At 45.4% G+C, this 13,346-nt stretch overlaps 1 protein-coding gene across 1 annotated transcript in view; it reads left to right on the forward strand.

The window, feature by feature from the left end:
- Positions 1 to 13,346, forward strand: part of nphp4 (nephronophthisis 4) — a 268,868-nt gene that overhangs the window by 137,363 nt on the left and 118,159 nt on the right. Inside the window, exon 8 of the mRNA XM_079826906.1 lies at positions 1,314 to 1,428. Coding sequence (XP_079683032.1) covers positions 1,314 to 1,428 — 115 coding nt within the window. The remainder of the gene's footprint in view (positions 1 to 1,313; positions 1,429 to 13,346) is intronic.

Consider the following 13,346-nt stretch of genomic DNA (forward strand, 5'->3'; position numbering starts at 1 on the left):
CTTGAACAACATCACAAAACAAAAAAACAGCCGTGGATCATTCATTTAACAACACACAGTATTGAGAATCAATGGTTCATAAACTTTTGAACAGGGTTATTTTAATAAATACAGCTATTTTTTTGTCTTATGGACTATATGTAAACATTTTCATCTTATTCAGGACAGTCCTAAATAAAAAATAACATGCATTTTGTATGATCTCTTTTATTTAGTTAAAATTATTCACATTTTCACAGATTCTGCAAGTGGTTCACATACTTTTTCTTGCCACTGTATATTGGGGGTGTAATTGTTCAAATTACTCAAGGTTTGGTTTTTATAACGGTTTTAGGTTCACAGGTTCGGTACGGCTTGTGTGTGCTGTGTTCAGGGAAAAAAGGACTACTGTCAAATAAGAATAAATAAAATAAGATCAAATCATCAAACTACAAGCAACAGCACAAATAATTACAACCGAGCAAAGATACAAATCAAATAACATTGCTTTTTAGGTTATTTAGGTATCTAACAGTAGTTTTAATTAAGTGATGACTACAGAATCAGTCATAGCAAAAACAAAACAAATTATGAAATATAAATGCAGTTTGAACAACTTCCCATGTTAGAACGATAATTGTATTCTAATGTTGCACAGGGACATAGAAAAACATTCTTTTTAGCTCAAAACTTAGAGTGCAGTTCCTGCTAAATTGCTGTTATTTCTCTTTTACATCTGTATGAGCTTCTAAACCCCATTTGTCAAATGAATATGGCATAGCTGTTTTCTTCCTAGAATTAGAATTTCTAAAATTTCTATAATTACATACACTACCATTCAAAACCTTTGGGTTGGTCGTTTTTTATGTTTTTGAAAGAAATCTCTTAGGAAATATTACAATTTAAAATTGCTGTTTTCTCTTCTAATATAATATTTCAGCAGCCATTACTCCAGTCTAATAATTTGGTGGAGACTGTACAAAAGAACAGCAATTATTGGAAATAGAAATCTTTTGTAATATTAAATGTTTTTGCTTTTGCTTTTTATCAATTTAATGTGCCCTTGCCGAATAAAGGTTTTTATTTCTTTTATAGCCTTTATAAATAAATAGTCTGCTAAATCTATAATAGTCTTTGGAATCAGCAGTGCATTATGGGATTGATTCTGCGCTTTCCCAACTCATAAGACAGTGAACTGAGACACCTGTGTTAATGAATGTCACTTGACTAGTTGTGTTTCTGGGTCAGTGTGGGTGTATAGGGTCATTACACAAGATCCCATGCCGAGCTCTGATATTTCCGTGATCTCAAACTCTGCTTTCTCCCTCCTGCAGTGATGGACTGTCTCTTCGTGGCAGTGTGGAGCTGAAGATGATGAGGGACGTGTCTTTCAGCATCGTCTTCCAGCTCCAGTATGTTTTCTCTTGTCCACTGGTTGGAGATGGGCAGGTGAGTCATATGCTAATGATGTGCCTCTAAAAATGTCTTTCTCAACTTTACATGATACGAGTTGTGAATTGCTTGTTTAATGGCACTTTTACTATCTTTTTTTTTGTTCTTTCAAACCAGATATTTTAGGAATTTTACTTATGGAACAGTTCTAAAAATAATTTGGGAGGACCAGACTGTTTACTTGTGTTTACCTGCAGAGGAACAGCATCACTAGCAGCTGTTAAAATGTGTGGGAGGAAGTTTCCTCAGATTGATCTGAAATATAATGTATTGTTTTTTGAGACTCCTGGCCCTGACCTTGGTAAGTCTGAAAATTTCGGCCTGGGATTTTTGGGATGTTATTGCATCAATTTTTTCTGACCTGCCTCAGAGAAACTGGACTAATGAGTCCTGAGATGCCTGTGTATTATACATTATGAACATCATCATTTCCATGATTGTGCACGTTCATCATAACGTGTTTATATGATGTAAGTTCAGGGCTCGCAAAATTTCAAAATCCCTGGTAGCCCTTCGGGCAGGCACTCTTGAGATTTTGGTAGATACTTGTGCATGCGGTGTGAAACCGATCAGCTAAACTTCACTGTGGTCAAATCAGCATGATCAAAACTTCCGCAATATTATTTTTCCTTCAAATAACAAGTCAAGAGAGTGAACAACGCACATCAAGAAAGAAATGTTATTGATCTATTTAAGATAGCCCGTCAGGCAGGGTGGTGATACATTTTGCTAGCTGGAAAACGTCTCAGGTTACTTGCGTAACCTATGTTCTCTGAGTAGGGAACGAGACGCTGCGTCACTTTAATGACGTAATGGGACGCCCTCTGGGTGTGCCGATTGTCTGAAGCCCTTATAGAATCACGCCAATTGATTGGCTGATGGCGCGCACGTCGCCCCACCTGACGTAGTCACCTATATCAGCGTGCGCGCGCCATCTGCTCCTCAGATTTCTCTGCCGAAAAGGAAGGCCTGTCGGCAGCGCAAGGAGCTTGGCAGCGTACGCAGCGTCTCGTTCCCTACTCAGAGAACATAGGTTACGCAAGTAACCTGAGACGTTCTCTTTCATAGGTTCACTCGACGCTGCGTCACTTTAAAGACGTAATGGGAACCATATACCAAACACGCCAAGCTAAAGCGCTGCCGTATCTGGCTCAAAGAACACCAGATAACCTGCATGACTAGGTTAAGCAGACAGGACATGCGAACCCGGAGCCATGTCGAGATCCAAACTATAGAATCTCACAAAAGTCTGCGAAGAGGACAAACCTGCCGCCACACAAATATCCTCCAAAAGAGCCCCTCTAAAAAGTGCTTGAGAGGAAGCCACAACTCTGGTAGAATGCGCTCTAATATCAAGAGGTGAAGGTAAACCACGCACCTCATAAGCTAAGGAAATAGCCTCTGTCACCCAATGGGAAACCCTTTGCTTCGAAGCGGCAAGCCCGCGGCGGCCAGCACCGAAGCACACCAACAGCTGGTTAGATTTCCTCCACCCGTCAGAACGGTCAACATAACACTTCAACGACACTTCAACGCAGAGCAAATTAAGTTTCTCGTCTTCCTCCGAGCCAAACGGAGGGGGGTGAAAGGAGTGAAGAGTAATAACCTGAGAGCGAAATGACGTGGACAAAACTTTGGGCACATAACCCGGCCTAGGTCTTAAGGTAACCTTGACTAGGCCAGGGGCAAAATCCATACAGGTCCCGTTAACAGAGAGAGCCTGTAGATCGCCCACTCGTTTCAAAGAAGACAGAGCTAACAAAAGAGCAACTTTGAGAGTCAGAATTCGCTCAGGAGCTGACTCCAAAGGCTCAAATGGAGCCAAAGTTAGCCCTTCAAGGACCACGGAGAGGTCCCAAGAGGGAATACCAGGGGAGCGTGCTGGTCTCAGGCGCCTAACCCCTCGCATGAAAGATGAAACCAGTCTATGCTTGCCTAGAGGGATTTCGTCCGACTCCCTACCGGCAGCTATAGCTGCGACATAGACCCGAAGGGTGGTGGCCGCTGCTCCAGCAGCAAACTTCTCCTGCAGGAACTCCAGAACTGAACCAACCGGGCAGTTAACTGGATCTGCTGCATGAGTCGAGCACCATGACTCAAAGACCCTCCTCTTGGAGGAATAGAGCTTCCTTGTGGAGGGGGCTCTCGCATTAGCAATGATCTCCTGAACGTCCGCAGAAAGACCAGCTTTTAGTGTCGTTGGCCCTTGATGGGCCATACCCACAACTTCCAAATCTCCGGGTGAGGGTGCCAAATCCTGCCCTGAAGTTGTGTCAAAAAGTCCTTCCTGACCGGTATCTCCCATGGGGAGGAGTCCAGGAGGAGAACCATCTCCGAGAACCAAGTCTGGGATGGCCAGTGTGGAGCCACCAGCAGGAGGCTGGCCCCACTCTCCCTTACTCTGTACAGAACCGCCGGAATCAGCTTGATGGGCGGGAACGCATAGAGTTTCAGATTGGGCCATGGATGCGCGAACGCATCTATCCCCAATGGGGCCGGAGAGCTCCGAGAAAACCAGAGCCGACACTGGGGCGACTCCTTCGAGGCAAAGAGGTCCACTTCCGCTTTCCCGAACATCTCCCAAATCTGTGACACAGTTTGAGGGTTCAGCATCCATTCCCCCGACCGGAGCTTCTGTCTCGACAGATAATCTGCAGCGAGGTTTAAGACTCCGGGTACATGGACTGCTCTCAGGGACAAAAACTTGTCCTGAGACCACAGGAGGAGTCGGCGCGCATGCCTGTCCAGGGTGCGCGACCGTGATCCTCCCTGGCGATTTACGTGAGACACCACTGCCATGTTGTCGGTCCTGACAATGACATGATGCCCCCTGAGTGAGGGGAGAAAATGCTGAAGGGCCAGGGATACCGCTCTCAACTCCAGGCAATTTATGTGCCAGGAGAGAACTTCCCCCTCCCAGACCCCCATAGCTGGTCTGCCCTCGAATACCGCACCCCAGCCGGTAAGAGAGGCGTCCGTTGTAACCATTTGGCGACGGAAAACAGCCCCCATCTTGACACCTTTCTGAAGAAAAAGAGGGTCTCGCCACATTGATAGGGCACGAAAGCAGCCGCGTGACACCTTCAATAGGCGAAGGGCCGATCCTGTTGACCGAGCCCCTGAGCGTTTCATCCACCAGAGGAAGGGCCTCATATGGAGCAGTCCCAGGGGAAGCACCGGGGAAGCTGCGGCCATGAGACCCAGGAGCCTGCGACACGTACCCACAGAAACATGATGGCCTAGCCTGAAGCGGACCAAGCATGTTGTGATACTGGAAATCCGAGCAGGGGCCAAACGGGCCTGCATCGGAACGGAATCCAGACGAACACCTAAGAAGGTGGTCTGCTGAGCCGGAGTAAGAACCCTCTTGTCGGTGTTCACTCTCAAGCCAAGAGATTGAACGTGTCGAAGAACGACATCTCTGTGATGATAGGCTAACTCCCTGGAGTGGGCCAGAATGAGCCAGTCGTCCAGGTAATTGAGAATACGGATGCCCTGGAGCCTCAGCTGGGCCAGAGCAGCATCCATACACTTCGTGAACGTCCTTGGTGCCAGGGCAAGGCCGAAGGGAAGGACTTTGTATTGATAAGCCTTCCCTTTGAAGGCGAACCTGAGAAACTTCCTGTGTCGTCTGACAACCTGAATATGGAAGTAAGCATCTCTCAGGTCTATAGTGACAAACCAGTCCTCCGCACGTATCTGAGGCAAGATAGTCTTTAGCGTTAGCATCTTGAACTTCCCTTTGTAGAGGGCGAAGTTCAGGCGGCGGAGGTCCAAGATGGGACGCAGACCGCCATCTTTCTTCGGAACAAGGAAATAACGGCTGAAGAAGCCACATTTCTCCTCTGTTGCCGGAACTTCCTCTATTGCCCCGTTTAGGAGGAGAGAAGAGAGCTCTTGTTGTAGCACAGAAGCCTGAGAGTCGCTGTTTACTACCGTTTGAGCGACCCCGTCGAAGCAAGGAGGGTTGTGACAGAACTGAAGCGTGTAGCCTGACTGAATCGTGCGGAGGACCCAGGATGATATCCCTGGCAAAAGCTTCCACTCGTGGAAGAAATTTGACAAAGTGGGAGGTATGATGAGGTGCGGTGGACATACCTGAGTTAGGGTGTCGAGCTGGACCTCTGAGGGGGGTGTGGCCATCCGCAGAGGAGAGCACGTGGCATCCTGGCGCGGAGTAGGCAGTGGAAGGCTGGGCCGCTCTGGTTCCCGGAGAAGACCGGATGTGTCTCCGTCTGGACGAGCGGCGGATGGTGAGCCAATCAGACGTGAGGGGAGAAAGCAGACAGCGTCTCCTTCCTTCAGCGCCGGAAAAGGCGAGGATAGAGTCGGTTCTGTATTCCGAAGCGCGCTGGGCGGTGGGAATGACAGAGCTGGATAGGGAGAGCTGGTGGGGGGCGGGCAGAAACGCTTGCGCGGTCTGACCCAGCCCCGGTCGTGAACTGCAGCTCCCCTTTTTCTGACCTGACCGGAGGGTCAGGAGCGACTCGAAGTGGCCGAAGCAGAAGGTTTGCTGGGCCGCTTTGGGTCGATGCGTCTGTGAGGACGTTGACGGGGAAATGGACGACCGCGAGCTCCCCAGACCGTGGTGGGTGGAGGATAACTCTGGTCGCTCCTCCGGGCGGTAAACTCTCTTTTGAAAGAGGGGCGATCTCTGGACTGAGAGGGGGAGGGGGAAGGAGCGTCCCTCGCTCTCCTCGGCATGAACTGCTTAAGAGCGGCAGACTGGGATTTTGCAGATCTGAACTTCTCAACCACAGTATTAACCGCCTCCCCAAACAATCCGGACTGGGAAATCGGAGCGTCCATAAGGAAAACGTTTTCCTTATCGCGAATCTCAGTGAGATTGAGCCATAGGTGGCGCTCCGCCGCCACCGCGCCCGCCATAGAGCGCCCTACAGCGCGAGCTGTGTGTTTAGTAGCCCGTAACGCCAAATCCGTGGCTTTACGAAGCTCCTTTACGGCTTCTGGTGTCAAACCGGTGCCCTCGTCCATTTCCTTCAATACATCCGCCTGATAGGCCTGGAGAATGGCCATAGTATGAAGGGCCATGCCAGCCTGACCAGCCGCCATGTAGGATTTGCCAATGAGGGCAGAAGTGGTCCTACACGGCTTATTGGGAAGAAGGGGGCGGGACTTCCACGAGGGAGCTGAAGATGGCGCTAGGTGAGTGGCCAGCGTGTCCTCAACCGCGGGAATCGCGGAATAGCCCTGTTCCTCAAAACCCACGAGGTTGGTGAAATCAGCGGCTGCCGCGTTAGTTAGGCGGGCTGAGAACGGCTGCTTCCAGGATCTGGAAATCTCACTGTGTAGATCACTGAAGAATGGTAGCTTCCTCCGCGGAGGCCTAGAATTAGGGCCGCTGAGGAATCTCTCATCCAACCGAGAAGATTGATCTTCGCGGGGTTCATCCGGCCACTCGATCGCGAGCTTCTGTGTAGTGCGCGCGAGTACATCCACGAGCTCGTCAAATGCCGCTGATGGCCGCGCTTCCTGGCCGCTTGGCGGGAGAGCGTCGTCAGTATTTGCAGCACCGAAATCCTCGGAGTCGGATGCTGCAGTGAAAATGACATCCTCCAGCCCGAAGGAAACCGCATCGCGTGCCTCCGGGCTGGGACAGAGATAATCATGCGAGTATTCCACAGGCGGAGTCCCGCGCACATGCTCGGGGGAGAGAGGGAGAGAAAGGGCGAGGCCCGTCTGCTCGCACTCCACATCCTCGAGCTCTACATCCGAACCCCAGGTCGCGGATCCAAGAGAGGCCTGCGCGGCCTCGGGAGCGCGACGGGGAAAAATGGATGACTCCCTCTCAAAAACCGCGAGCCTCGAGCGGAGGGTTTTAAGAAGGAGGTTATCGCAGTATTTACAGTTAGAGAACCCCTGAACCGCGTCGCGTGCGGTTCTGGATAAGAGCCAGTTCTGTTTTTTTTAAAATACAGGAACCGTGTGAAATGTGTAACTTTCGGTTCTGAAAAAGGTTCCTTTGCACCGCGTGTGCGAAGCACTGGGAGTGTGTCCTAGTAACGTTAGTAAGTGTGATTTCCTTGATACCACCATTTAAATATGAAGTCTGCATGTTTCGGGTGCCTGTGAATGAGCAGTGTAGTTTCGTCTGACTCACAACCCTCTACAATGCGAGTAACGTTAAATAACTTGCATATGTAAGTAAAACTTCACTCTGGGTGACTAAATATTGTCTATCATTAGACATTGGATGATGAAGTCTTAGATTTTACTCGCCAGTTTGTGTGTTGAAGGGTAAGTATAAGTTTAGTATAGATACCTACTGAACATGAGAGTTTCAGTCTCCGTCAAGCGATCTGATTCTGTACTAATTATTTTATTTATTGACAAAACACTATTTGACTTCCTGCCCAATGCTGTCCTTCAAACAAGCATGTTAGCTGAGTGGAGTGCTATAAAAACACACATAGTGAATATTACCCCCCCCCCATTTTTTGTTATAAAAAAGAGTTATTATTCCATGGTAACCACTAACTAACCATGGTTTTGCTTCAAATCTGTAGTTTATCTTTGGTATTTGTGTGGTTCTACAATGTAATTATTTTACTATAATAAAACCATGGTCAATTTTCATAAGGGTATATCTGTGCTATACATTATGTGCAAAAAGGTTACTAAGCAAAAGGACAGTTTAAATCCCTACATTTAAAATAATATTAACACACACATTTATGTTGGTTTAAGCTGGGCCATAGCTGGTCATGAGCTGGTTTAAGCTGGTCAAGTGCTGGTCCTAAACTGGTCCTAAGACACTAGCTCCAGCTCAGGACCAGCTTAAACCAGCTCATGACCAACTAAGGACCATGCAGCTCAAACCAGGTGCCATGCCTCAAAACATAACATACCTAACCAGCATATGCTGGTTCTTTCAACAGGGAATGCATTAGCTTGAAGCTTAAAATATCATGTACCTTTCCCGCAGCAGCTCACTCTGTTTCCTCCACAATTTTTAGATGCATTTTGTACATAGAAAAGCTTTATTCAGTGCTTTAATTTGGTGTGACTAGTGGAAGTTTTCAGTGCACAGAGGGCAGACCCGACTAATCGATATTGATCAGTTTTTCATTGTCAATTATTATCGATTAGTTTGTTGAAGCACTAATATAGTCTTCACTGTATAAATTAAATAAAGATGAATCATTATTAAAGTTACAAAAGCTATTCAGTGAAGAGCAGTGAGTCATTTCCTTTGTTGTTTTATTAACATAAAAAAACACAGACAGCAGGAATATTAGGCTGCTGTCCCTTTAGACATAATACACGGATCCAAATTAAGTCTGTTTACGCTCAATTAAGACAAACTACTATGTTTGCTAGGATACTCGCCAAGGCTTTCAGTGAGCATGCTTCGGATGAGTGCACACACAAATCTTCTCACAGCACACACAAGTTCGGATCATTGCTGTTGTAATATATTGGGAAGACATAATGCATTTCCATAGACAGAAACATACATTAGCTGAACTCTGTCTGTCTTATTTATACGTTATTTTCAACAAACCATATTATAGATGTGTCATCAGATTTAAGATGAACCACGGTGCAAGTGTGTGGCGAACCGTGGGTGGAGAACGGTATGGTATTTATTTTTTATTTTTACCGAGAACCGTTTCACCAATAATATATACTGTATACATATACCACCATATTGAAAATGTCATATTCAACATTTTTGATTAGAATTTTCCAAATAATAGTCTTAAACATTGGCTAACTATGTAAAACTTGCAGTCAGTGATCGAGTTATTGCATCAAAACGTCTGCTCTTCGTCTTTTGCTGTTAGATAGAGTGGTTCAGTAAGTTTGAGACCTCCAGTCCAGTGGAGTCCAGTGAACTTCTGCGACAAGACCCAACTACTGCGACTCTAAGTCCACAGGATGGAGGAGAGTTTGCCTTTTGTGTTTAGAGCTCTTTCTAATTGAGACTGGATCTGAGAGATAACTCTCACTGTCACACTCTCACTTTCACTTTTCCCCCTCCCCTATCTCGCTCCTTCTCTTGAGTATTGCCATGCCTCTCATTGCCTCTCCCTGAGGAAATTAAACAGCCATCCTTGACCAGACAGCTTCAGTAAATAAACATATTGGGGGGAAAATAGATTTAAGGTGGGGGTGGAAAAAGGGAATCTCGGGTTCCATGCAGCAGGCACAGAAGCAATCCAATCAGGCTTCATTCATCCGCCCGGACCCCCGTTCTCCTGTTTCTTTGCTCAGGGCTCTGGTTCAATCTTAACACCCTCAGGATTAGCCCCCTCTAATGAAATGACACAAATGTGCCTCTTTAGTCTATCTAGAACAGTCTCAGCACACACACACACACACACACACACACACACACAGAGTTGTCTGAAAACCCAATACGTCTCAAGGGTGCTTGTTTTTCTCTGCCAGGCAACACAGAAGGTTTTTAAAAACACTTGTCTCTACAGTTAAGGCACAAGAGATATTCGCCAATTACACGTGTGGGCAGAATCACCATAGTGCTCAATGGATTGGACGCTCTTCGTGACCGGCAATATAATTTTCCACCTGCAAGGGTTAAAGAGTCCCCAATTAAAGCCTGTCTGAAAACAAGACGCAGTTCTGTAGGCCTGCTAAATGCTAACTTAATGCTCACTATCTGAACTGGAAGGCTCATTTTTAAAATGCCGGTTTAATTGGAACCGAGAACTCCTCTGCATTTCAAATCGTTCACGAGGATGAAATTTTCAAGTAATTATATGCAAGTGCGAAGCTTTTTTGGAAGCCGAGAATTTCGTGAGCTGTCGAGGCTGCTGGTTGAAGAGACAAGCAGAAGTGTTGGACAAGTATCACCTCACACAAACTGCAGTCACAACCTGTGCCGAGTTTGAGGTTAAAAAAGGAAATTCGAGTGTGTGTGTGTGTGTGTAAATTCCTAATGACGTTTGAGATGGCGTTTGTGAGCGAGAGAGGGGAGACAGACAGGGAGAGAGAGAGGGAGAAAGGGAGACAGACAGAGAGGGATGGAGTAATTGTGTTATAGGTGTATTTATAGAGCGTGCTGAAGGAAGGTGTCTGGAAAGTCATCATAGTGACTAATAAAGGTGGGACGAGACTCGACCTCCTGAAGATAGAATGACCTGGCTTGCAGCGGCATTAGAAAGAGAGAGAGAGAGATCTTTCTTTACATTTCAACAACTAATGGGTTGAGAACACAGGCTTTTCTCTCCGCTGGTGTGACTTAGATTGTTTGTAATTATTACACAACTTTCTGGAATACTTGATTCTGATTGGTCAGTTGCTACCTATGGACATAGTAAACTTACTGTTAAACTGTATAATTAACCATTGTCATAGGTAACTGATAGTTTCAATGCTCTCGTATAACTTCGTAGTCTTTCTTTTTGCTTAATAAAGTAATTTCAGCTAAAATTAATACATCAGGGTTTATTTTGCATTAATGACTGTACATTATCACTTACTTGGTCATTAATAACGAAGCGCTAACAGGATCATTATTTTTGCATAGCATTATGATCACTGACAGGTGAAGTGAATAATACTGCCAAAGGCTCATTGATGCACCAGGGCACTAAGGCTGGCCTGTATGGTCTGATCAAACAGACGAGCTACTGTAGCTGAGATTGCTCAAGAAGTTAATGCTGGTTCTGATAGAAAGGTGTCAGAATACACAGTGCATCACAGTTTGTTGTGTATAGAGCTGCATAGCCGCTGAACCCTGTCCACCGCCGAAAGCACCAACAGTGGGCGCACGTGAGCATCAGAACTGGACCACGGAGCAATGGAAGAAGGTGACCTGTTCTGATGAATCTCATTTTCTTTTACATCACGTGGATGGCCGGGTGTGTGTGCGTCGCTTACCTGGGGAACACATGGTACCAGGATGCACTATGGGAAGACGGCAAGCCGGCGGAGGCAGTGTGATGATTTGGGCAATGTTCTGCTTTGAAACCTTGGGTCCTGCAATCCATGTGGATGTTACTTTGACACGTACCACCTACCTAAGTATTGTTGCAGACCATGTACACCCTTTCATGGAAACGGTATTCCCTGGTGGCTGTGGTCTCTTTCAGCAGGATAACGCGCCCTGCCACAAAGCAAAAATGGTTCAGGAATCGTTTGAGGATCACAACAACGAGTTTGAGGTGTTGACTTGGCCTCCAAATTTCCCAGATCTCAATCCAATCGACCATCTGTGGTATATACTGAACAAACAAGTCCGAACCATGGAGGCCCCACCTCGCAACTTACAAGACTTAAAGGATCTTAAGATCTTGGTGCCAGATACCACAGCACACCTTCAGGGGTCTATCGGAGTCCATGCCTAGAAGGATTAGGGCTGTTTTGGCAATATTAGGTCATAATGTTATGCCTGATCGGATTGAATTTTGAATTAATTAGTGCAGAAAGTATACCAGAAGGTAAAATTACAAATAAAAATATAAAAACAAGATATGGATATAAATACTCATAAAAACAAATATACAAAACATGCTCAATAGTACACCAAGTAATAAGGATATAAACATAAATATGCTTACATATACATACAGTACATACACATAAAAGTGAAACATGATTAAAAGTGCAATACAAAAAAATAAATAAGTGTCCACCTTATTTCCATTAAACAATCTAATACCAAAGGAATGGTAAAACTAGCTTAATGTTTAGTCCTTGCTTGATTGTGATCGTGGATGATCATTCTGAGCTATCTCTTGTATACATTTGATGGTGGCTTGCTCTCTCCTAGCTTGCAGATCAGGTAGATGTATTGATGTATCTGTAGATCTCTCAATAATTCGTTGTGATCTCTTCTGTATGCTTGCTTTCCAATAAAGCTGCTTGCTTTTTTGTGCAACCAACTAACAGCACATTTGCATACTCTAGACAGGGTCTGATCTGGTGTTCATACATATATACTGTTTATTATTCAGCATTCATTTTTAAAGCATGCAAGTTAGATTAGTTTAGAGCTTCTAAATAATGTAAATTAATTTAAATTCGTCCTCAATGTAAAGTGATGTTTATTAATGCTAATAGCCATATAACAGCCATGAAAATTATAGTGCTCTCTCTCCTTCCTCAGTTATCTACAGGTGTGCTACTTTTCTGCATGGGCGCACTGTGATTCCCAATCAATCGGTTTATAATGGATCATGATGGCTTAAATGCTCAAATCCTGCATTTACTGTTTCACCAGTAGGTGGAGCTGTGTAACTCATAAACAGACTGAGAAAGAGAGAGTACATAGTGTTGCACTCAAAATGTGTAGCCCACTATTTACTGCACCTCATCTCTGTCCAATTGCTCTTGTAATATGGTCCGATAGATTTGCTGAATGGAGGAACATAAAGTCAGCGAGTAATTAGCAAATCGACCACAGAACAGACTGCAGTACCTCACTTTCACAGGATGTTTCCTAGAACTCCAAAACTTGCTCTGACAGGCTCAGACTTCTTAAGTTTGAGGAATTCTGAAGTGTCTGTTTCATGCTTGTGTTTTGGTTCTTTGACTCCTTCCTTCATAGGATTCGGTGGACTGGTACTCACATCCTTATCAACATGCTCATGGAGACAGTGAAAGAGATGTGTGTGAGAGGGATATAAACGCAAGCAGCTGTGTGAAACTCTCCCTAGCTCGATAGAGAGACTGAGGGCCAAATTCACAGTTGTGCAGGGGTATTTCAAAACCCTGAACCTCCCACAGAGCATTATAACCAGGTGCAGAATGTGCTGAAAATGCACCTCACCTTGAGCATTTGAATGAAGTTATTGTCACTGTAATCTTTGCAGACGTTACATGGCAGAGTGTTTTATCCTTTACTAACTAGCACTCGAAAAGTGGGGAATTGCACTGTGCAAATGGCATTCAGAATAGATTTTTTTGGGCGTATTTGTGCTGTTTTA

Source organism: Gobio gobio (assembly GCF_949357685.1).
Source record: "Gobio gobio genome assembly, chromosome: 10".
Classification (NCBI taxonomy): Eukaryota; Metazoa; Chordata; class Actinopteri; order Cypriniformes; family Gobionidae; genus Gobio; species Gobio gobio.